This window comes from Rhinatrema bivittatum, chromosome 12 (genome assembly GCF_901001135.1).
Source record: "Rhinatrema bivittatum chromosome 12, aRhiBiv1.1, whole genome shotgun sequence".
Classification (NCBI taxonomy): Eukaryota; Metazoa; Chordata; class Amphibia; order Gymnophiona; family Rhinatrematidae; genus Rhinatrema; species Rhinatrema bivittatum.
The window spans coordinates 2,337,845-2,363,099 of NC_042626.1; the positions used below are offsets into that span (position 1 = coordinate 2,337,845).

The 25,255-nt window shown below is 44.6% G+C and overlaps 1 protein-coding gene across 1 annotated transcript; it reads right to left on the reverse strand.

Annotated features, from left to right (window-relative positions):
- Positions 1 to 1,248: 1,248 nt before the first annotated feature.
- LOC115074470 (chitotriosidase-1-like) lies at positions 1,249 to 15,461 on the reverse strand. The gene is made up of 11 exons (XM_029573939.1): positions 15,355 to 15,461; positions 14,646 to 14,675; positions 12,467 to 12,668; positions 11,472 to 11,528; positions 10,888 to 11,053; positions 10,441 to 10,565; positions 8,985 to 9,108; positions 8,715 to 8,897; positions 8,287 to 8,403; positions 2,527 to 2,659; positions 1,249 to 1,907 (listed from the first exon to the last, which is right to left on the reverse strand). The coding sequence occupies exons 1-11, from the start codon at positions 15,377 to 15,379 to the stop codon at positions 1,807 to 1,809; spliced, it is 1,263 nt and encodes a 420-aa protein (XP_029429799.1). The 5' UTR covers positions 15,380 to 15,461; the 3' UTR covers positions 1,249 to 1,806.
- Between the last annotated feature and the right edge of the window lie 9,794 nt (positions 15,462 to 25,255).

A 25,255-nucleotide genomic window follows, 5' to 3' on the forward strand; every position in this document is an offset into this window, starting at 1 on the left:
TCTGCCCATGCACCTCACTCCTGCCCTGCAGCACCCCTGCTATTCCAGTACTGAGACCCTCACACACAGCTCTGCCAATGCTCCTCACTCCTGCCCTGCAGCACCCCCTGCTATTCCAGTACTGAGACCCTCACACACAGCTCTGCCAATGCTCCTCACTCCTGCCCTGCAGCACCCCCTGCTATTCCAGTACTGAGACCCTCACACACAGCTCTGCCCATGCACCTCACTCCTGCCCTGCAGCAGCCCCTGCTATTCCAGTACTGAGACCCTCACACACAGCTCTGCCAATGCACCTCACTCCTGCCCCTCAACACCCCCTGCTATTCCAGTACTGAGACCCTCACACACAGCTCTGCCAGGGCACCTCACTCCTGCCCTGCAGCACCCCCTGCTATTCCAGTACTGAGACCCTCACACACAGCTCTGCCCATGCACCTCACTCCTGCCCTGCAGCACCCCCTGCTATTCCAGTACTGAGACCCTCACACACAGCTCTGCCCATGCACCTCACTCCTGCCCTGCAGCACCTCCTGCTATTCCAGTACTGAGACCCTCACACACAGCTCTGCCAATGCACCTCACTCCTGCCCTGCAGCTCCCCCTGCTATTCCAGTACTGAGACCCTCACACACAGCTCTGCCAATGCTCCTCACTCCTGCCCTGCAGCAGCCCCTGCTATTCCAGTACTGAGACCCTCACACACAGCTCTGCACATGCACCTCACTCCTGCCCTGCAGCTCCCCCTGCTATTCCAGTACTGAGACCCTCACACACAGCTCTGCCAATGCTCCTCACTCCTGCCCTGCAGCAGCCCCTGCTATTCCAGTACTGAGACCCTCACACACAGCTCTGCCAATGCACCTCACTCCTACCCTGCAGCACCCCCTGCTATTCCAGTACTGAGACCCTCACACACAGCTCTGCCAATGCTCCTTACTCCTGCCCTGCAGCATCCCCTGCTATTCCAGTACTGAGACCCTCACACACAGCTCTGCCAATGCACCTCACTCCTGCCCTGCAGCATCCTCTGCTATTCCAGTACTGAGTCCCTCACACACAGCTCTGCCTATGCACCTCACTCCTGCCCTGCAGCACCTCCTGCTATTCCATCATTTTTTCTATATTTGATGAACTCTCAAAATTGTAGAAAGCTACAGCAAATTTGGTCCATGTGAAAACTTCCTATGTCACTTTTGCGAAGGCAACTGGAGGATATCACATAAGCAATTTAAAAATTCCGAACACTAAGATAAACTGACTTGCTGCTTTATTTTTTAAGAAAAAGTAGATTGAAGGCAAAGCTTTCTTATCGTGCAGTGCTTGGTACAAACTCATCAGAATACAAGAACCATTAATCACTGGCCTAGTGACCAACTTTCCAGGAACTCTCACTGTGCCTTTGTTTCCAATGGAATCAATAAATAATCTGTGTGCATGGGGATAGGAGGGGGAGGACAGGTTTCCCTGGACATGTGAATTCTGGATAAAAGCCATCTTCACAACCTCTACCATCATGGAAGAGAGAAATATCATGAATTAATTGATGTGTTAAAGATACTCCCTATCTGTACTCTTGGTAGTAGCACAGAAGATGAAGAGTTGAGTGTATAAGGAGTGAAAGCATACAGCTTGTACTGAGAGTCTGCTGGCACCTGCCCTGGTGAGCTGACAGCCAGTTACATCATTTGCGCACATCACTGAATTCTAGCTCTTTTGAACATGAAAAGCTAAATGTTATCGCACTGGAACATATGGAGAATTTGGAGGGATCTTCTGGATCAGCAGAAATGCCATCAGCTTTGTTTAGGCAAAATCTTTTGTTGAAGGATTGGGAGTATTTTTGGTGTAGCTGGTTATGATGGGAACAGATGTGGTGGCATCATTTGTATCAGGTGTTATTGCACCTAAAAGAAAAATATTCAGAATAGTCATGAAGCAAAGCAGGAATGGATGAAACGTTTGCAAAATGTTTGTTTAAAGCTAGGCTACCAGAGTCCCCCTAGAAAAGCCGAGACTGACCACTGATAGTGGAACCTGCCTCTGCAACCCTCTCCTCACTTGTTCATCCTCTCCCATGAATAAGTTTTCAAATGGGCCAGCAGCACCTACGATTATCTGGCAATCTTCAGCACAGTTTTAATTGCAACAGTTTCTGGCTCAAAATGCCTCCATCTTGCCAGGCAAACTTTGGCATGATTTAGGTCTGCCGTATGTGCAGTCGTGGTTGGTCTTCTCATTTCTATCTGGCTAAGTCGTGATCCTTCCCTGAGATCACCTCCCGTGTTGCTCATTCTGAGCGGCTAAATTTAGATGGTGAATTTAGGTTGCTAAATTTAACCGTTAAGCTGGGGAATTGTCCACGCTGCAGGATCTGGCCCCCTGACTCCATAGTTAGGCCTTTGGAAATTCACCACTGTGTGCTAATCAGTCATATTAAAATGCTGGTACATTGCAACCATTCTATGGAGCATTTATGTTCAACTTTCTGTGTTTGAACTGTTATCTCTGCTACAGTTTCTTTACCAAGATCCAGCTGTGTTTTCACTGCCCGTATAAGAGGATAACTTCCTTGATTGCAAACAGAGCCTGTGAAATCATCCAGATCAATGGCCCAAACCATGGCCCCTCCGAAGCCACTCTCCTTCAGATACTGAACCTAAGAAACAGACAAGAATGGTGAGCATGCATCCAGTACGAAGTGAGCGGGTGAGAAAAGTGCAAGATACATCCTGTACAACCTGAGATTAAAGAAGCACCTGCTAGATATTCATGTGTTGGCGTGTATCCTGTACAACCTGAGATTAAAGAAGCACGTGCTAGATATTCATGTGTTGGCGTGTATGCTGTATGACGTGAGGTTAGAGAAGCACGTGCTAGATATTCATGTGATAGCGTGTATCCTGTACAACCTGAGATTAAAGAAGCACGTGCTAGATATTCATGTGTTGGCATGTATGCTGTATGACGTGAGGTTAGAGAAGCACGTGCTAGATATTCATGTGATAGTGTGTATCCTGTACGACGTGAGGTTAGAGAAGCACGTGCTAGATATTCATGTGATAGCGTGTATGCTGTATGACGTGAGGTTAGAGAAGCACGTGCTAGATATTCATGTGATAGCGTGTGATAGCATGTATCCTGTACAACGTGAGGTTAGAGAAGCACATGCTAAATATTAATGTGATAGCGTGTATCCTGTATGACGTGAGGTTAGAGAAGCACGTGCTAGATATTCATGTGATAGCGTGTATCCTGTACGAATTGAGGTTAGAGAAGCACGTACTAGATATTCATGTGATAGCGTGTATCCTGTATAACGTGAGGTTAGAGAAGCACGTGCTAGATATTCATGTGATAGCGTGTGATAGCATGTATCCTGTACGACGTGAGGTTAGAGAAGCACATGCTAAATATTAATGTGATAGCGTGTATCCTGTATGACGTGAGGTTAGAGAAGCACGTGCTAGATATTCATGTGATAGCGTGTATCCTGTACGACGTGAGGTTAGAGAAGCTCGTGCTAGATATTCATGTGATAGCGTGTGATAGCATGTATCCTGTACGAATTGAGGTTAGAGAAGCACGTGCTAGATATTCATGTGATAGCGTGTATCCTGTATAACGTGAGGTTAGAGAAGCACGTGCTAGATATTCATGTGATAGCGTGTATCCTGTACGACGTGAGGTTAGAGAAGCTCGTGCTAGATATTCATGTGATAGCGTGTGATAGCGTGTATCCTGTACGAACCAGAAGGATAGCTTCCAGGCTTATCAACCTGCGCAGAGTCCCCTCTACCGCGTTGCGCTTGCTTCAAGAAGAACAATGTGACTCCAGGAAGGCGTCAGTGAGCGGGTGAGAAAATTCTATGGCGTAACCATCCCTTATTACTCCCAGAACCCACCAGTCTGAGATAATCTTGACCCACTCCTCGTAAAAACGGGACAACCTGCCCCCTACTGCGACCAACGAGGAGTGGGTGCCCCTGGCTTCATTGGGATGGCTTACTTCCTCCGGTCTCTTGACTGGATCCCCCTCTGGAGGACTGGCCAGCCCCCCAAAAGGAACATTGTCAATTTGACGAATGCTTAGGCCCTGAGGCCCTTAGAACCAGACTGAAATCTCCCGAAAGTGAGGACGAGCAGGAAAATTCTTCTTCATGCCTTTCTTATCTTCCGGTAGCCGATTGCCCTTGGTTTCCACCAGGGACTTCATAAGCTGGTCCAGATCTTTCATATAGAGAAGCTTTCCCTTGAAGGGAAGATTACACAACTGAGTCTTGGACCACATGTCCATAGACCAATTGCGCAGCCATAAAACCCACCGCATCGCCACCACTGAGACCATAACCCTAGTGGTAGTGCGGACCAGATCATATAACGCATCCGCCATATAAGCCTTCCCTGCCTCCAGATGAGCAGCCTGCATAGGGTACAGCACTCCTGGAGATGCCTGCTCTTGCGGCTTCTGGATCCTGCATAAACAAGCGATCTGCATCATACTAGCACACGCTGCTGCCCAGAGACTCAAAGCGGAAACCTCAAACATGCGTTTCAACTGAACTTCCAGCTTGTGATCCTGGATATCCTTAAGAAGAGCTGCTCCTGCCACCGGAATCATGGCCTTCTTGGTCACTGCTGATACCACCGCATTGACCTCAGGTGTTTTAAGGCGATCCAAATGCTCTTCCAGCAAAGAACACAACGTTGCCATCACTCTTCCAACCTTCAAGCCTGCTCCTGGGGAGCTCTGCTCCTGACTCATGAGCTTCTGAATCTTCTTCGGATGGGAAAGGCACTAGGCAGACCCCGCAGACCATCAAGGACCAGGTTAATGCCCTCATTGTCAGACTCCTCCTGAGTCAACTTCACCCCCAACTCCTCCAATACGTGGGGGATGAGAGGCCAGATCTCTTCTTTTTTTTTTTAATTCTTTATTTCTCATTTTCAAATATACAAACATATTCAATTAGTTTGCATTCAGAAAAAAACATGGTTTGGTATCTAACTTAAAATAAAATAAATCTTTTCCAAGACTTTCAAAAAGAAAACATTAATGCCAATACCATTTAACCATATCAAGCACAACTGAGAGCGAGTTGCATACATTGGGAGAATTACTCATAATATTTTACAATAAGGGCTTTCCACATAGTACCTGCTTTCTTTCTATTCTTACTAACTAGGCATTGGGGATGAAGATGGAAGTTTTCTTTGATCTAAAAAATCCTTTAACTGTTCGGGTATGAAGAAAATGTCCTCTTGTTTTTTAATCAGACACTTACAAGGAAACCGCAATGTAAATGAAAAACCCATGGAAATTACTTCTTGACGAAAAGCCAAAAGGGCTTTCCGCCTTAATTGTGTAGATATTGCCAGGTCTGGAAATATTTTAACTGGTTTTTCCAAGTAATTAACCGGATACTTGTTGAAATATTTCTTCATTATTTGATTAATATCATTGATAGAAGAGAAATTAACCAATAAGGTACCCCATTCAATAACTTGAGCACTAGAACTCTCAAGAAAATTGGTGAGGTCACCTTGAAACATTAAATCTGATCTATTAGATCTCTTCTTTTTTAAACAAGCGTACCACCCAGGGGTCATCCCCATCCAGTCCAGCTCCTTCAGCGAGGTCCGGCTCATCTTTGCTCTCATCCGAGTCTTGATTCTGCTCCGCATCTGGATCCCCCTCCGGATCTGCGGACCTGCGCAAATATGTGCTCAAGTCTAGGTCGCAGATGTACACGCTCAAATCTAGGCCGTGGCCTTACACTCAGGTTCCAGCACATGCAACCGCCACACGGTGAGAATGCGCGCACACACCTAATCACGCAAGAAAAGAACCGCTGCAGTAGCCTACCCCATGGCTAAGTAAAGCCTGCCTGCACCTTCAGCGAGTTTAGGCCTGGATCTGTTTAACATCTGGCACTGAAAATCATCAGCCTGAAGAGCTTCTCAACAGCTCAGGCCTCTTGTCTGGCCGAGAATCCATGGAGACTGGGGCCAAGGGCCGTGATCTCGCTAAACACGCTTTGCGCATAAGCAAATTAAAACCGGCAGAAGATCTCTACTCTTCCTCTCTGCACCCCTGAGGGACAGGGAACTGCCAGCAATAGTAGAGGAGGGGACTCCCCTGCCTCTCCTGCCAACGCTGCTAGGGAATCAAAAATGGCCCCCATTTCCCCACTGACAGGGAAAGCCTCAGTGCTAGGCCCTGTCACCCATGAGACTTGCTCTACTGGTGCAGCCATGCCTGACGCAGACCCCTGAATGCTTTTGCTGCACGCACACACTGTTCCTCCCCACACCTGCGACACCACCAGCCCCTCAACAGAAAGCAGGGGAACAGTCCCTCAGCGCCACAGAGCCGACACCTGTCCTCCTCCGCAGTCAGAGAAGCTGCTGAAAAACCCCATCGCTGAGCTCCCCGAGCTGCTGAGGTAGCTCCCCCCATAACCACACTCCTGCACAGCTTCCTCTGTCTAATTCCTTGTTCTCTCTCTCTCTCTTTTTTCTTTTTTTTTTTGCTCTGAGAACAAATAAAGTTACATAGAAACCAATCCTTTCCCTTGGTGCAGAGGTTCAGGTTCCAGGAGCGCAGGCCGCATGGCAGATCAGAAAAACGCCAGACTTACAATACCTGCTCCCTAGAGTGGAACACAGAGCTGCCAGCAGAAAAAAAGAAAATCAGCCAAATTAAATAAGGGACCGACTAAAAGAAAACAGCTGCCCTGAGCAGCCTCGTGAAGGGGAGGGATATGGATGACCAGATTTACAGCCCATGGAAGAAAGGAGCGAGCGTACAAAAGGATCGCCAACCCCCCAACTCGTCCACTTCAACCAAACTGGGAAGGACCCACTAGGACCCAAAAACCCCCGGGGAGGAAAGCTCATAAATCCAGAATAGTCTCCTGACTGCAGAACTTCAGGTTTTGCACCATCCACCATCTGCTGGAGACAGAGAAATACTGAGGGACTGCAGGGTTATGTACAGTGTCAGTGAGACTCTCTGTCTCCATCTGCTGGACAGAGAAATACTGAGGGACTGCAGGGTTATGTACAGTGTCAGTGAGACTCTCTGTCTCCATCTGTTGGAGACAGAGAAATACTGAGGGACTGCATGGTTACGTACAGTGTCAGTGAGACTCTCTCTGTCTCCATCTGCTGGCAGGGAGGTAAAACCCAGGAGTCTGGACTGATCTGCCTACATACAGGGAACTGCTGAAGACAGAGAAATACTGAGGAGCTACAGGTGACTCACTGGGTTATGTACAGTGTCAGTGAGACTCTCTCTGTCTCCATCTGCTGGCAGGGAGGCAAAGCCCAGGAGTCTGGAGTGATCTGGGTACATACAGGGAACTGCTGGAGACAGAGAAATACTGAGGGATTGCAGGTGACACACTGGGTTATGTAAAGTGTCAGTGAGACTCTCTCTGTCTCCATCTGCTGGCAGGGAGGCAAAACCCAGGAGTCTGGACTGATCTGGGTACATACAGGGAACTGCTGGAGACAGAGAAATACTGAGGGACTGCAGGTGACACACTGGGTTATGTAAAGTGTCAGTGAGACTCTCTCTGTCTCCATCTGCTGGCAGGGAGGCAAAACCCAGGAGTCTGGACTGATCTGGGTACATACAAGGAACTTATGTTCTTATGTTTTATATCACAGCAGAAGAATGTGTGGCAATCAATTAAACTGGACAATAGCACTATAAATGAAGCATAAATAATTTAATAAGTGCACACACCAATAGTGCACAAAATTTAAATACTAAATGTAAATACGTAATTATACGAAGCCCCAAATTAAATAAGGGACCGACTAAAAGAAAACAGCCTTTGTATAACTTTGTATTTACTTTGTATAACTACGTATTTACGTTTAGTATTTAAATTTTGTGCACTATTGGTGTGTGCACTTATTAAATTATTTATGCTTCATTTATAGTGCTATTGTCCAGTTTAATTGATTGCCACACATTCTTCTGCTGTGATTAACCTAAATGTGTGTGCCTTTAACTCCGCCCTTTATGTATGCTTATGTTTTATATGACATGAGCTTACAGAAGCCTGTGCAAGGTATTTGTGTGATACTGAACATCTACGCTCTCTTCTTTACGAATCATCAAGTGATGGCAGAGAGGCAACCAGCCCTTGAATATGATTCTCTTTCTGCCTTTCTGTGCCCTTCTCTTCTTCTTTCTGGGGCTTGTGCTCTCAGCTCATGAGAGCACAAGCCACGTTACTCCAAAGCTTTCTGAAGATGTTTTTGTGCATTTACCTTGACTTTAATGCTTTCGATGTTCTCATATCCCACCCACTGGTTCCCTTTCACAGAATAAGGCACTTTCTGTTCCTCAATCCATGTGGTGGTTGCTTCTCTCAGGAAAGTACAGATCTGTAGTAATGAAGAATATGTATGAGGGCCGGGTGCCAGGCATGCCTCTCAGCTCCCCTTCACTGTGAGAGTGATGATCCCCAGAAACACAGTCGCTCTCTCCACAAGTCACTGCCCGGTGCAGACTCCTTGGGATCAGACCCCTGGACAGTAGCTACTGAAAGTTACAAAGCTCTTCCTTATTAGTAGCTCAGCGAATGAAAGGTTAGGACATGTAAGCTCCAGCTCTAACTCATTCTGTCACTGAGCTGGCCTTGCATTCCAAATATTTAAAATGTTTTAGGACATGAAAAAAACGAGAAAGTGTTTACTTCGTAGGAAGCCCAGAATCCTGACTCTCGGGTGAAGGGCCCAGGAAATGCAGGTCCAGAAGCAGGCGCTCCAACACGAGTGTCTGAGGAGGCAAGGGTGAAGGCTCTGCCGTAAGCTGGGATTCCCATGATCAGCTTCTCAGCAGGGGCCCCGTTGGCTCTCCAGTACCTCATAGCATAGTCCTGTTTGAGCAGAGACCGGGTGTTATTTCTAACCCTGGGAATACTCCACGCTCACAGTGCACCGCGTTTAACAGGCTGGGCGCTCACCACATTGAGATACAGAGCTGCTCCAGTGTCCTTCACTCCTTTGTACAGAGGACTGACATGTCCTGTGACAGATTCCCAAGACCCATGCAAATCATAGCTCATGACACTGATGAAGTCCAAGATCCTGCGGAAGAAAGGAAGAGAGAGCGTGAGTCCACCGCTGTTACATCTTCACCTACAATAAACCCCACGGAAAGAGAAGGGGATGCATTATCTGCCCGTATTAATGGGAGTTTCTTTTTAGCAGGGAAGATATATGCATACTTCCAATAATAATTATCCATCAACCCCACCTGCACACCACTATACCTGTTAATCTAACCCTAACCTCAGCCTTACCTGCAAAGAATGACACCTAACCCCTGACCCCCACCTATAACCCCACCTGCACACCACTATACCTGTTAATCTAACCCTAACCTCAGCCTTACCTGCAAAGAACAACACCTAACCCCACCTATAACCCCACCTGCACACAACTATACCTGTTAATCTAACCCTAACCTCAGCCTTACCTGCAAAGAACGACACCTAACCCCACCTATAACCCCACCTGCACACAACTATACCTGTTAATCTAACCCTAACCTCAGCCTTACCTGCAAAGAACGACACCTAACCCCACCTATAACCCCACCTGCACACCACTATACCTGTTAATCTAACCCTAACCTCAGCCTTACCTGCAAAGAACGACACCTAACCCCACCTATAACCCCACCTGCACACAACTATACCTGTTAATCTAACCCTAACCTCAGCCTTACCTGCAAAGAACGACACCTAACCCCACCTATAACCCCACCTGCACACCACTATACCTGTTAATCTAACCCTAACCTCAGCCTTACCTGCAAAGAACGACACCTAACCCCACCTATAACCCCACCTGCACACAACTATACCTGTTAATCTAACCCTAACCTCAGCCTTACCTGCAAAGAACGACACCTAACCCCTAACCCCCACCTGCACACAATTACACCTGCTGTGGTGTGTGGTGTATAACTGCAGAGCATGCCCAAAAGAATGGCTCTTCACACTGCGGGTGAAGTGAGAGCAGACCAGGTGGGCAGTTTCTAAAAGCTTATGTCCATGGGTGAAGCACTCTTTTATCTGCAGAAACGGGTTTTAAAATGAATAGTCACAGATGGAAATAAAGTGATGGGGTGTGCATTCGTCACATCTGTTTCAGCAGCTACACACATACCTTGCCAGCTTTCTAGTACACGTGGGAGACCAGAGAGTATGCAGGTATCTTATAATTAAAAACACACACATGCTTTCTGTTTCCCACGTGTACTAGAAAGTTGGCAGAGTACGCGCATGTCCACTGAAATGGATGAGACAAATGCACATCCCCAGCTGCCCAGAGCTGAAGGAGAGGGGATGACTTCAATGCATGAACCCGAGGGACGTAGGAGCAGTTTGTCTGAGTTGTGTAAAATTGCATTACTGTGAGATTTTGGCTATCTCATAGCCTGCGTCAGTGACTTCTTTCCCTGCAGCCACTGCAGCGCTGAGGAGGAGCCTCTCCTGACCTGTCTGCTCAGCCTCCTGCTGGAAGGTTTCCATCAGCTCCTAGGGATACAAATAATTAAGTTCAACAAGAGGGAACCTATGTTTTCTCCATACGTTTCTGAGCATCAGCCTACATAAATCTCCCCTTATTTCCTGCAGCTAACTGCGCACTGATTTGCTCTACAAACACCTAACTCTTGGTGAGACAAGATGACAAATAAAAGCGGACTCTGTCACTGCCTGGGTACTGGCACTGCTAATGTGCAGCTGTGAGCCTGTAAAAGAAATTGAATCTGCAGAGAGTAAAAGCAGGATGACCTGCACTCAGCTGGAGGTCCTAGCGTGGATGATGACTCGCAATCGGTTCTCAGGCTTACAATACCTGCAGCAGGACTGTGAGAAGCACTTTATCCTGAGGAGGGCTTCCTCGGGATCCTGGGTACTCCCAGTCCACGTCTAGGCCATCAAACCCATGTTTCCGCAGGAACGGCACCACAGAACTCAGGAATGTCTGGCGATTGGCAGCAGAGGAAACCATTTCCGTAAACCTAACCAGGAAAAGGCATTTTCATAAAATTCAGAAGAGAAGTAATTGGTAATTTCATATTTTTATAGCACATTGGTGCAGCTGGAAATCATCAAAGGAAAGGACCCAGAGAACTGGCACTACTGGGTCAGAATCTTAAAGATTAAGTGCAACATTTCCAGACTGATAGATGCCCAGAGCATCGTCCAATGCCAGGGATGAAGAAAAATAAATCCAAAGTGAGAAAGAAACATCCTTACTTCAGAAATGAATGTGCATCCCACACTTCAAGGTGGAATACAAAAGCAATTACATCATCATAAAAAGAAAACCACCTATCATCTAGAAATAAGTATAAAATGTTTTCACCGCCACACAAAATGAGAGAAAATGGTTAATAAATGAATGAAGCCTGAAGGGAAGGGAAGTTCACATCTTACTTCTGAGTGCCAAAGGTCCAGCCACCTATGGCTAGGAGAGTCTTCAGGGTAGGATTTCTGGGGGAGAGAAACACAGGAAAGTAGTTACAGACCCTCTACTGAGTCACCTTCCAAGCCTGAGTCGTAGGACAGCTCTGCAGCTCAGCAAAGCAAAACCTATCATCATTTGCACCAAGGTGGCCAAACAGATGGATAAAGCGAGGGTAAAAGCCAGAAAGCTGCTCGGCTGCACAGGGAGAGGAAGGGTCAGCAGAAAAGGGAGGGGACACTGCCCCTGTACAGGTCCCTGGTGAGACCTCACTGGGAATACTGAGTACAATTCTGGAGACCCCACCTTCAGAAGGAGAGAAACAAGATGGAGCAGGTCCAGAGGGAGGTCACTAAAATGGTCAGTGGTCTTAATTCTAAAAGCATATGGGAAAGGACTTAAAGATCATAAGATGTACTCCCTAGAGGAAAGGAGAGATATGATAGAGACCTTCCATGCACAGGAGCTGAGCCTCTTTCAATGGGGAGGATCTAGAACGAGGGGTCATGAGATGAGGGTGAAAGGGAGTAGACTCAGGAGTAATTTAAGGAAATATTTGTTTTCAGAGAGCAAGTATCAGAATTCAAGAAAGCCTGGGCTAAGCACAGGGGATCTCTGGGGAGAGGGTAAGGATTGTGAGGCTGAAGGCTGGAGGCTCTTTTTTTGCTCTCACATTTCAGTGTTTCTAGAACCATTGCTGTCTGCTTTAGGCCTGAAGAAGCAAGGAGTCTTTCAGCCTTTGTTGTGCTCTCCAAGCAGAATGAAGCATCTAAATCCTCTCCATGTGCATTCTTATACATAACCCAGTAACTTCAGAGCACAGAAGCAATCAGGGCTGGAATTAGGCGCAGCTTAAATTATGAAGGGCCTCTAAATACAAAAATACTTTTTGTATTGTTTTGGTAATGCTCTGGGGCTTCAGGGATAGATGAAGACCCTCTGCACCGAGCAGGACTGCTTTGCTTACTTCCTTTTCAGCGCATTGAACCTCTGATAGAAGGTTTCCTCGTTCCACTCCATGGTAGTGATCTGGTGGTTGTTCATGTTGGCGAAAGCATAGATGAGATGAGTGCACAAGGAAGGGTCAATGTGCTCCGGCAGGAAACGCCCTGCTTCAGGTCTATATTGGGCCCAGTTGCAGAAGTAACAAACGAGTTTTATAGCAGAAACTGGAACGACAGAAAGGAAGTTACAAGGCAGATATATGGGGAGAACATGAGAGTCTCGCTCCACTCCAACACCATTTTAATTTAAGTCCTTAAATGTACTGAATTTTGGTGCTATGCGACCAGCTCTCTAATATATGCTATAGAAATGGTTTGATCTTCTTAGCAGTAATAATTTATAGAATCCTTCTTTAGTTTTTGTTTCTATATGTTTTTTAAGATTCAGTTCAGGGTCTATGATTACTCCAAGGTCCCTAATTTTGGTCTCTAGTGCAATTTGATTGTTTTCATATTTAAAACAACCTTTATCGTTACTCATTGATGTTTTCCTTTCAAGTACCATTATCTCTGTTTTTTCTCTGTTTAAACTTAGTTTCATCTGCAACAGTAATTGCTTTATTATATTCAGATACATTTCAGTGATTTTAAAAGTTTTTTACAGGGTATCTATTACTGGTATTAGTATCTGGATGTCATCTGCATATAAATAGTATGATAGTCCTAAGCCTGACAGGAGATGACACAGAGATGTCATATAGATATTCAACATTGTTGCAGATAAAGCAGAGCCCTGTGGTGCACCTGTTTCAAGGTTAATAATATTCGAGAAGGAATTATTCATCTATACTTGATATGTTCTATCACTCAGGAAAGATCTGAACCATTCTAGCATCTCACCACCTAGCACCTATCCCTATTTCTGTTCATCTATGAAACATAATGTTATGGTTGACCGTATCGAATGCCGCTGAAAGGTTCAACATTAATAGTTGATATCTTTGCCCTGAGTCAAAACCTCTCAGAACCGTGTCTTGAAGTAATAATAACAGTGCTTCTGTACTGTAATTCTTTCTAAATCCGTTCTGCGTAGAGTACAGTAAATCATTTTGTTCTAGGTGTTCATTAAGTTGTTTCAGCACAACTTTTTCAATTAATTTTGCAATGCTGGGTAAGATTGAAATTGGCCTATAGAATTTAGAACAGTATTGCAAGCACTGATTTTCAAGAGTATTGATTATTATAACACCCTACTGCTCGGATTACCATACTCCACTATAAGACCCCTACAGATTCTGCAGAACTCGGCTGCAAGGATACTGACCGGAACACGCAAATACGACCATATAACACCCAACCTCATTGAACTGCACTGGTTACCAATTGAACAAAGAATACAATATAAAACATGAATAATTTTTCATAAAGTAATACACGAGGAACAGGTGGAATGGTTAAATCCATCTATAACACTACACACACCGCAGTGCAATTTAAGATCATCAAATAAAGGGCTACTGGCATGGCAATTCCATCACTATCATCAGCCAGCTGTGAGAGAAAGGGCACTATCTCTCGCGGCCCCTAAGATTTGGAATACTCTACCTGTTGAAATAAGGCTAGAAGCAAGGCAGCTAAAGTTTAAAAAATTGCTTAAAACCTGGCTGCTCAAACAGGCTTTCAATGAAAGTAACAGCTTAGCAAACAAGAAGGCATGATCACGCAATGCACAAATCATGAAGCGGGAATCAAGTTTTAGTAAATTTTAGGATAGATATTTTTATTTGTAATTAGCTAAGTACATTTTAAGTTAATGATGCATGTATATTTACTTTGGTTGATTGAATGTATTTTAAGATAAGATTGTAAACCGATGTGAAGGTTTGGTCCATACACCGGTATAGAAATAAATAACTAAATATAGACATTGGTTGTAGAGGGGATCCTGCTGATCATGTGGTGTGAACCACAAACTGCGGATTATTCTACCACCGTGTCCTTGGAGTTTTCTGTTCCCCCTCTGAGAACATTTGCATTCTGGAAACGTTGGCCACAGAGATCTGTCAGTTATATACAGGTTTGTTTATAAGTGCACAGCGGTTCAGAAAGCAACTCATCCAAATCCTGCAATATCTTGACATTGTCTGTACGGCTCCTCCCAGCAGCCCTTGCAAGGAGCAATAATTAAGAACAGATACTCACTGGACTGAAGGAAGAGCAGGATGGCCACGCCTAGAACAATACAAAGCAAATAAAAGCAATCATTTCTCATTCTCTCCTGATCAAGGGCAGGCAAGGGGTTGCTGTAAGGAAAACACAGCAACAGCAGGGAGTGGATGCTTTCAAAAGAATTAGAAAGTGTAAGTGGAGGCCCAGAGAACTGAAAAAGGTGATGATATTGCCCAGAGGGCTCACTGCATCCCGCCTGGGGCCTTGATGAGGCAGCAAAGGTTTCTGCTGATAAGAGCAGTGATGTGAACCCCTGGTTACAGCTGCCGGAGGACTGAAAGAAATGTAGAAGGGACTTGGGAAAATCCTTCTCTTTCTCTATTTTTTAACACTTTCAGCTCTTTTTCTATATTCTGAAAAAAATGTATTCATTAATGTTGCCCTGCTGGCAAGGAGAACTCAAGCAAATGCCACTGCAATACAAAAAAACAACTGCCGGTGAGGCAGCCGCAAACAGTAATATCTGCTCAGGAATAAAACATAAATCAAAGTGTAAACGTTGGCTGTCCCATGAATTATCTAAGCCTCTCAGCATTCCTTCCATCCCGAGCTCTGGTCCCTGGGCAGGGCCCTGGCAGGAGGGGGATTTAACGCCTGGAAGTCAGAGCGGAAGGGGGAGTTGCAGCCCTGCAGCTGAGCAGAAGGGCTGCAATCCCAGCAATGTCACTGAAAGCTCTCCTACCTGTGCACACCTGTGTCCTCCCCATAGCGCTGCAGTCTGGCTGCGGCTCCTCTCTCTTGCCTCTTTATTGCTGCTCATCTTGCCTTCCTCTTTACGCCCATGAATGACAGGAAAGCGATATTAAGAAATCAATGAAAGAAGCCGCATGCATTTTACCAGCTGATGTTCACTGACCTTTCTCACAACATCCCCCCTGGATTCTTACTGCTTAATCATGCTGACTTGTTTTGTCATAAGACTTTGGGTAAAATGACATAAGACTTGCCATATTGGGTCAGACCAAGGCTCCATCAAGCCCAATATCCACATGACAAGTACCCAAACATTAATAGATAATTGATATAACTAAGTCGGCTGCTTTCAGGACAGAATATAAATAAACAAAACGTTACAAGTATTCTATTTAAATCCATGCATTGTCTCATGATTACAAATGTGAAACATGCATTGGAGAGAGAGGAATCCAAGAGAGCAGATCATGGGGGCAGGGGGTGGTACTGATGTGTAAGATCTTGGCTGATCATGTCTGCTGACTTCAAGCTTACAAAACAGAGTGACAAGGCATTGGCGAGAGCCAGAAATACACTGGGATGCTTGGGAAGAAATATGGCCGGCAGAAAACAAGAGGGGATAGGGCCACTGGACAACTCATAGCTGAGACCTCACCGGAAGGTGTTGATCTCGAAAATGATAGAAAACGTGTATCATAAGAATTAAATCTAAAATAGCTCCCTCTCTTGTTGGTTCCTGAACCAATTGCTCTATGAAGCAATCATTTATTACATCCAGGAACTTTATGTCTCTAGCAAGACCTGATGTTACATTTACCCAGTCAATATTGGGGTAATTGAAATCTCCCATTATTATTGTACTGCCAAATTGGTTAGCTTCCCTGATTTCTCTTAGCATTTCATCATCTGTCTGACCATTTTGTCCAGGTGGACGGTAGAATACTCCTATCACTATACTCTTACCCAACACACATGGGATTTCTACCCATATAGATTCTACTGAGCATTTAGTCTCTTGTATGATCTTTATCCTGTTGGACTCTATACCCTCCCGGACATAAAGTGCCACCCCCCCACCAACTTGATCCTCCCTATCACTGCGATATAATTTGTACCCTGATATAGCATTGTCCCATTGGTTATCCTCCTTCAACCAATAGTTGCCATCCATTTTCAAGACCTTAAATTCAATATTTCTCTGGGAGCCAGAGTAGTTCATGTAAGCAAGGGGAAATATACTCCCAGCACTGGCCTCCCAATATAAGGTAAGCTTCCACATTTTGAAGAGACGATATTGGCAACCTAATAAGCAGAGTTACAGTAGTCAACAAGAGTTAGCACAAATGCCTGGACCACTATTCGAAAATCATTCTTATCCAGAATACATTTGAGATGTTTCATCAATCTAAGTTTATAATAACTGCTCCTGAGAATTTGTTGAATATGGTTCTGTAGTCAAATATAAATCCTGAATGGTAGTACCTAAAATATAGAAACATAGAAATGAAGGCAGAAAAGAAACAAATGGTCCATCCAGTCTGCCCAGTAAGCTTATGGTAGTATCTAGTGTGCCATGTAGGTTACCCCCATGCTTATTAGTTTTCCAGATCATAAAAGTCAGGGCTCTCACGGATTGCTGTTGAAGCAGAGAGCAATGTTTGAGTTGCATCAAAGTATCAGTCTTATTGGTTTAGGGCAGTAACCGCCGCATCAGCAAGTTGCCCTCATACTTATTTTCCCAGACCGTATAGGTCGCTGTATGAATCCAATTCCTCTTTTCCCCCTAACGTTGAAGCAGAAAGCAATGTTAGAATTGCATCAACAGTATCAAGGCTTATTGGTTGAAGAGTAGTAACCGAACACACCAGCAAGTTACTGCATGCACTCTTCTTCTTTTCCATCCTTCAGCCTTTGGGATCCACAATATTTATCCCAGGCAGTTTTGAATTCTTTCACTGTTTTGGTTTTCACCACCTCCTCTGGGAGGGCGCTCCAGACATCCACCACCCTCTCCAGGAAGAAATATTTTCTGACATTGGTTCTGAGACATCATATCTGGAATTTCATTTTGTGACCCTTAGTTCTACTGATTTCTTTCCAACAGAAAAGGTTTGACATTTGTGCATCATTAAAACCTCTCAGGTACCTGAAGGTCTGTATCCTATCTCCCCTGCACCTCCTCTCTTCCAGGGTGAACATATTCAGATCCTTCAGTCTCTCCCCATAGGTTTTCTGATACTGACCCCACACCACTTTGGTCTCCCTTCTCTGGATGCCTCCATCCTGTCTCCATCCTTTTTGAGATACGGGCTCCAGAACTGAGCACAGTACTCCAGGTGAGGTCTCACCAAGCCACATGTTGTCAGCATACATTCCGAATTTAAATGCACGTCCATCCAATATTAAACAATGCTGCTGCCAGTACAGACCCCTGAAGCGCCTCACATGATACGTCAAACCAGTCCAAATGGCTCCCAGCAAAACAAACTTGTTGGTTTCTAGTTGTAAATAAGAGCTAAACCAGTCAGACACAACTATTCCAATCTCAAGAATACCAAGTATACATCTAAAAATAGGGCAAAAACTGTTTGTCTCCTTTAGGAGCAAATAATCTGTGACAGAGGAGGGTCTCTGTACTATGTTTCTGCCGAAATCTGCAATGATGTTTATTTGTTTATGCAAAATCTCATCTTCACTGAAAAAGTCAGAAAATTGAGAATATGCCATTTTTATTCAAGTTTCCTGGTGGTGGATAAATTTGAAATACGACGAAAACTTGAAGGCAGATTTAAAGGCAAATTGCCCTTTTAATAGACCAGGTGAATAGTTGCTCTTTTTAACTCTGATAGAACTATTCCTGCGCATGTTTTAAAATATATCAGCTTCCATGTGCAAATCAGGTTTCAGGCATGCATGTCCTTTATTTTCATGCATAAAATATGCACTCATGTATTTTTAAAATAGATTGGAAAAGGACAGGCTTTCAATGCATCACATGTATTCATGTGTAAGCACACATATGCTATACATATATTTTATAATAAGCGTGATTTTGATGTGCCTAGATTATAAAGTACTAACGTAGATCTCTGCATGTATTCATGTGAAAGCACACATATGCTGTACGTATATTTTATAATATGTGTGTATCTGATGTACGCAGATTATAAAGTGCTATCATAGATCTCTGCATGTATTCATGTGTAAGCACACATATGCTGTACGTATATTTTATAATATGTGTGTATCTGATGTACGCAGATTATAAAGTGCTATCATAGATCTCTGCATGTATTCATGTGTAAGCACACATATGCTGTACGTATATTTTATAATACGTGTGTATCTGATGTACGCAGATTATAAAGTGCTATCGTAGATCTCTGCATGTATTCATGTGTAAGCACGCATATGCTGTACGTATATTTTATAATACGTGTGTATCTGATGCACGCAGATTATAAAGTGCTATCGTAGATCTCTGCATGTATTCATGTGTAAGCACACATATGCTGTACGTATATTTTATAATATGTGTGTATCTGATGCACGCAGATTATAAAGTGCTATCGTAGATCTCTGCATGTATTCATGTGTAAGCACACATATGCTGTACGTATATTTTATAATATGTGTGTATCTGATGTACGCAGATTATAAAGTGCTATCGTAGATCTCTGCATGTATTCATGTGTAAGCACGCATATGCTGTATGTATATTTTATAATATGTGTGTATCTGATGTACGCAGATTATAAAGTGCTATCGTAGATCTCTGCATGTATTCATGTGTAAGCACACATATGCTGTATGAAGATTTTATAATATGTGTGTATCTGATGTACGCAGATTATAAAGTGCTATCGTAGATCTCTGCATGTATTCATGTGTAAGCACACATATGCTGTATGAAGATTTTATAATATGTGTGTATCTGATGTACGCAGATTATAAAGTGCTATCGTAGATCTCTGCATGTATTCATGTGTAAGCACACATATGCTGTACGAAGATTTTATAATATGTGTGTATCTGATGTACATAGATTATAAAGTGCTATCGTAGATCTCTGCATGTATTCATGTGTAAGCACACATATGCTGTACGTATATTTTATAATATGTGTGTATCTGATGTACATAGATTATAAAGTGCTATCGTAGATCTCTGCATGTATTCATGTGAAAGCACACATATGCTGTACGTATATTTTATATGTGTGTATCTGATGTACGCAGATTATAAAGTGCTATCGTAGATCTCTGCATGTATCCATGTGTAAGCACACATATGCTGTACATATATTTTATAATACGTGTGTATCTGATGTACATAGATTATAAAGTACTAACGTAGATCTCTGCATGTATTCATGTGAAAGCACACATATGCTGTACGTATATTTTATAATATGTGTGTATCTGATGTACGCAGATTATAAAGTGCTATCGTAGATCTCTGCATGTATTCATGTGTAAGCACGCATATGCTGTACGTATATTTTATAATATGTGTGTATCTGATGTACGCAGATTATAAAGTGCTATCGTAGATCTCTGCATGTATTCATGTGTAAGCACACATATGCTGTACGTATATTTTATAATATGTGTGTATCTGATGTACGCAGATTATAAAGTGCTATCGTAGATCTCTGCATGTATTCATGTGTAAGCACACATATGCTGTACGTATATTTTATAATATGTGTGTATCTGATGTACGCAGATTATAAAGTGCTATCGTAGATCTCTGCATGTATTCATGTGTAAGCACACATATGCTGTATGTATATTTTATAATACGTGTGTATCTGATGTACATAGATTATAAAGTGCTATCGTAGATCTCTGCATGTATTCATGTGTAAGCACACATATGCTGTACGTATATTTTATAATATGTGTGTATCTGATGTACGCAGATTATAAAGTGCTATCGTAGATCTCTGCATGTATTCATGTGTAAGCACACATATGCTGTACGAAGATTATATAATATGTGTGTATCTGATGTATGCAGATTATAAAGTGCTATCGTAGATCTCTGCATAGCCATAGTTTTTTGAAAGGTATCCTCTCAGTGGAGAGCCCTCATGGTTGTGTGTAAGTGCAATCACACCGCCCAAAATAAAGAGGCCACAGATGTGAGGAGGAGAGTAGAGAAAAGTGGAGAGGTCCATAGTGGAAGCAAGGGTGGTAAGGAGGAGGGAAGATGTATTTATTTTATTTTATATACAGACATTCATATTGATTTCTTGTCGGTTTACAAGATAAATGGAGTGAGGCAGATGACAATAGTATTATTTTCACCACCTTCTTTTGACTCACCAGCCACCACTTGTGGGCAAACACAAAACTCACTAGTTGTTGGTTACAAAGTAATTCTCCTATCTGGCCAGCAGAGGGTGCTGTTAGCCCTGACTTTGCACCTTGGGGAACTTTTCTGATTCCATGAAGCGCAGTGAAGTATCTGTGGCTCTTTTGAAGCCCTACTACTTAGGGATCTTTCATCGTCCCAACAAAAGTAAATTACAGATGGATGTTCCTGTATAGGAGCTTTTGAGTCCCTCCATCTATTGTCCAGTTTTGCTTCATTTCTCTTCAGACACAACTTGAAGGGAGGTGCAGCTCTTTTCAGAACCACGGCACGGGCTGATCCACAGAAATCACACTCAGGGAACACAGGAACGGAAGGTCCATCAAGCCCAGTATCCCATTTCCAACAGTTGCCAATCCTGTCACAAGACCCTGGCACAATCCCAAAAGGTCGATCGATCCCATGCTGGGATAAGAGGTGGATTTCCCCAAGTCTACCTGGTTAATAACCAAACTACCAGCAAGAGAGCCACTAAATCCCAAAACCCAACACCACGCTTTTCACCACAAACAGACTGCCAATCCTTTGATGTTAAGTTCAAAGCACATTTACATTTTGAATAGAATTGTCCAAGAGTTTCATTTAAAGTGGATTTGAGTCTGGTTTTGGAGAAAACTGTGCTGGTTCATGACCCCTTTCTTGTGGTGTGTAATAACCAGGTCCTCCAGCAACTTATCCAAATCTTTTTTAAACCCAGTTATACAGCCTTTACCACATCCTCAGGTAATAAATTCCAGAACTTAACTGTGCATGAGTGAAAAAATGTTTTCTCAGATTCATTTCAAATGAGCTACTTAGTAACTTCACTGTGAGTAAAATGTGCTCAGTGTGGTTACTGTGGCATGAAGCACTGTGAGTAAGCTTTATCTTTGAATGAGAGGGCACAGACATCTGAAATGTAAAAGCTCTTTACTGGTGCCAGCGTTTGCAGGAGCCTGGTGAGCTCGGACTCCAGGATCAGTCCCAGGCTTATGACCTGGGTTTTTAACCGGGATTTTCAGCTGCAGAATTTGTCTATATTTGCTTTGTACCCAAAGAATTTGTGTTGTATTGGGGTTCAGGTGCAGCTGGTTGGTTTCTTCTCCTGCCTTTGATATCGGGAAGGCGGGTGCTTTTTATAGCAGTTTTTGATCACAGTTCTTTGGTAGTAAAAACCTGGACATCGTCTGCACGGATGTAAGCTTTTACGTCACAGCTGTGGATCAGCTGTGCCTGTGGTTTGAGGTAGGACAGTACGGCGCGTTGGGGGACCCCACCATCTATTGTGCGCGTTGCTGACCTGTTATCAGCCAAGGGTACAGCCTGCTCCTGAGCCAGATCAGCACCTTTCCACTTAGAATGGCCTCTATTAATCGAGATAGCAAGATGATATGTGTTGTGTCTGTGGAGCCTTGGGCTGACGCCACCTGCAGGGAGGAGCCTCGCAGGTTCTCACCGTCGGAAGGTAGACCCAGGTGAAGCAGAGACCGGTCAGGCCCTTCACCTCTGCTAGACCACCTTCCCCTTGGATTGAGCCTTTGGGTGCCGGGGGCCGGCTGGTGGGCAGAAGAGGAGATCCGTAGTTAGCTAGGGTCATAAGCAGGTGGCGGTCAGGCATACCCGAGGTCCAGGCAATGGTCAGAGGCAGGCGGTAGCAGACACATCCGGGGTCCAAGCCCTAAGGAGGAGAAGAGGGAGAGATAGGCAGGGCAGGCAGGCAGGCAAGAAGAAGCTGGAGGAAGACTGTACGCAGGGAAGCAGCAAGCACTAGTGCGGATAGAAGGCTGGAGAGAGCCCTTTGTAGGGCTTGGCCTGTGATGTCATCAGCGGGCGCCGCAGGGCTTTTCCCGCCACGGGCTCTCTAAAAGGAATGAGGTTAGGCGCACGGCTGGATGGGCCCGGTGGCATCTCGCCACAGGGAGGAGCCCATCCCAACGCTGCTGGGGAGGTGCGTGCAGCGGTCAAATGTAACAATGTGATCCTCGGTGTCAAACACTGCAAAGAAATCCAAAAGCACCGAATGGCGGAAGATCCGCCAGCATTCTGTGGCCCTTTCTCAATCCAGATTGCTAAGGGTCCACGCGTCATCCAGTCCCGCTCTTAATGACTGTTCCATTAGTTTCCCTAGGAAAGGGATATTGCACACCAGGTGGAAGTTACAGGTTTGTCTTTTTTATTCATGGCTACACTACCACTTTTTTTTAGATCTGTAGGAAGCAGGCCCTCAGTGAGGAAAACATGGGTTAGGAAGCCCTTGCTTGCCAGCCTCCACATGTATTCACTCTCCAGCTCCTCATTGCCTCTCTGCATTCGCCAGGCGTTCTCCTTCATCATCAGCTCCCAGCTGCACCCTGTTCATGGAATAGATTTCCTGAGCTGGTGGGTCACGGTCCCTCTATGCCATATTCAAGTGCACTCTAAAAACTCACCTTTTTCTTGCTCCTTTTAAATCCTAAGCATTTGTCTACAATAAACACACGTCCCACCATAGCCCCCTCTAAGCTGAGCACGTGAGTGATTGCTCATACATTTCAGAGCATGGCTCACAGGTTTTCCATGCTCGCTCACATACATCTTTCTTTGTGCTATGTACAGACCTGCACTGCTAATACTGGTGCTCAAAAATGATTGCTAACACAAAAACAAATTTGCACACACCAAGTCGCTCCCTGAGGGAATATTGCGTCCTACAGACTTGTTTGTCATGCACGTTTGCAAAGTCCATGGAGAAGGCTGTTTTCTACTTTGATGTCTAGCAGCAGTTAGAAATGATGACTAGGAGTAGTAGTAATATTTGGAGAAGTGTTTGTAGGTCTTGATTTAAGTTTGGTGGAGCAGACATGGCAGCGCCCGGCTCTTCGGCTGTTAATGTTGTAGTTGCTCCGTCCCCCGCATCAGTTACTGAATTAGATACAGCGTAGGCATTCTTTTTGCAGTTGTTTTTCACACAAAGCTGTTTCCTGCCAGCTGTGGTCTGACACATTTTTCTCTATGATAATAAACAGAGAAGCAGAGTGCAGAGACAGCCTGTGCAGCCCTGCACAGAGGCCCCTGTCTCTTCCTCTTCCTCACGTCGCATCAGGTGAAAGCACCTTCTTGCCAGATGTCACTGTGTGGCCATTCAGCAGGAAGCATGGAGGCGGCTAGTAATCATCTAAGTTTGACTAGTACTTTGCCAGCTAAACCGCTGTCAGGTCTGAATGTGGGATCTGAGCACAGCAGAACTCGTTGCATTTCTGAGATGGAGGGGAAAAGCTTAACACAGAGAGACAACCATGCTGGGTCAGGCCAGCGGGCCATCGAATCCTCCTGTCTAGCCCTGGACAGTCCAAGTCCTTGTCTGTTGCTCACTCTGGGTCCAAACCTACCTCAAACCCAGTTTTACTGCACAGTGAGAAAATCCCTCCTCTCAGTTATTCCCTCTCCTCTTCCTCTCCGAGCTGAGCAGCCCTCCTCTGTTTAGCCCTTTCTTCGGTCCTCTTTATCACTTTTATTCCCCTTTTCTGCAGCTTCTCTCACTCCACTGTAACCTTTTTTGAGATTTGTTTATTTTTTTATTTAAAAGATTTCTTACCCACCCTTCCATAGTTGAGGGTGGAGTACAATAGAAGCCACTGATAAAAATCACAGAAACCAAAATACATATAAACCAGCTCTCAGAGAGTCAAACTAAACGGCAGTCAACTGAGCTGTAACAGACGAGTCTTCAGTGCCTTCTGAAACAGCTTGGGCGTGCAAAAGTGCCCTGAAGGCAGTGAATTCCAGGGTGGCCTCACCAAGGAGGGAACTTTAGTGGCAGTGCAGGGGCGATGTGGTGAACCAAAGGACTGTTGTACTATTTGCAGGGGTCGTACAGTGCAAGCAGAGAGACCTGGGAAAGGAGTGAATCAGAGCAAGCAGAGCGTCCTAATGTGGAAAGCAAAGGAGCTGGGATGATCCCAAGGTTCCCAGCTGTACTGGACATGTCCAGTCAGGACTGCAGTGCACATAGCAGCACAGGTTCACACTGAGGCCTTACCAGATTCACAGCAATTATGAGCTCCTTTCTCCTTGTGATACCTGAGGGCAAAGAAGGCGGCAGCAGTTTTATACAGGAAGATGACAACCAAGAGGGAAACACAGTTACGCTGCACACGAAGAGTCCCGTTGAAAGCATGAACCCTTCCCTATGGAAACTGCCTTTACTGGTTAGAGCCTGCAACAGCAAGGATGGGTAGTGAGTGCTAGCAAGGCATTGCATCTTTGGTAAAAAGAAAACCAGTGATTTACTGATGCAAATCCTCAGAATGATGATAAAAATGTGTTTTAACGACCCAGAAAGTAGTAAAGAGCTCAAAGGCCCCTATTCAGTACCGGTTGCAGAAACAGAACTAGACCCTGCCTCTTACTGTTGGCGCTCAGGGCTGGACCCTGTCCTGGGGCTGATGTGGAAGGCCTCCTGAAAGGGAACAGGAGGTAACTGCCCCCGGGGGCAGATCACTGGAGAGAACAGAGGCTGGGAAGAGCTTCAACCACTGGGAGCTCGAGATCCC

Excerpts from the sequence above, each read along its gene's own strand:
- LOC115074470 (XM_029573939.1), bottom strand. The coding sequence starts at position 15,379 with ATGGGGAGGACACAGGTGTGCACAG. Across the intron at positions 12,669-14,645 it reads CCTGCTCTTCCTTCAGTCCA|TTTCTGCTATAAAACTCGTT; the intron begins GTGAGTATCTGT and ends CTGTCGTTCCAG. Across the intron at positions 10,566-10,887 it reads TTCTCACAGTCCTGCTGCAG|GAGCTGATGGAAACCTTCCA; the intron begins GTATTGTAAGCC and ends TTGTATCCCTAG.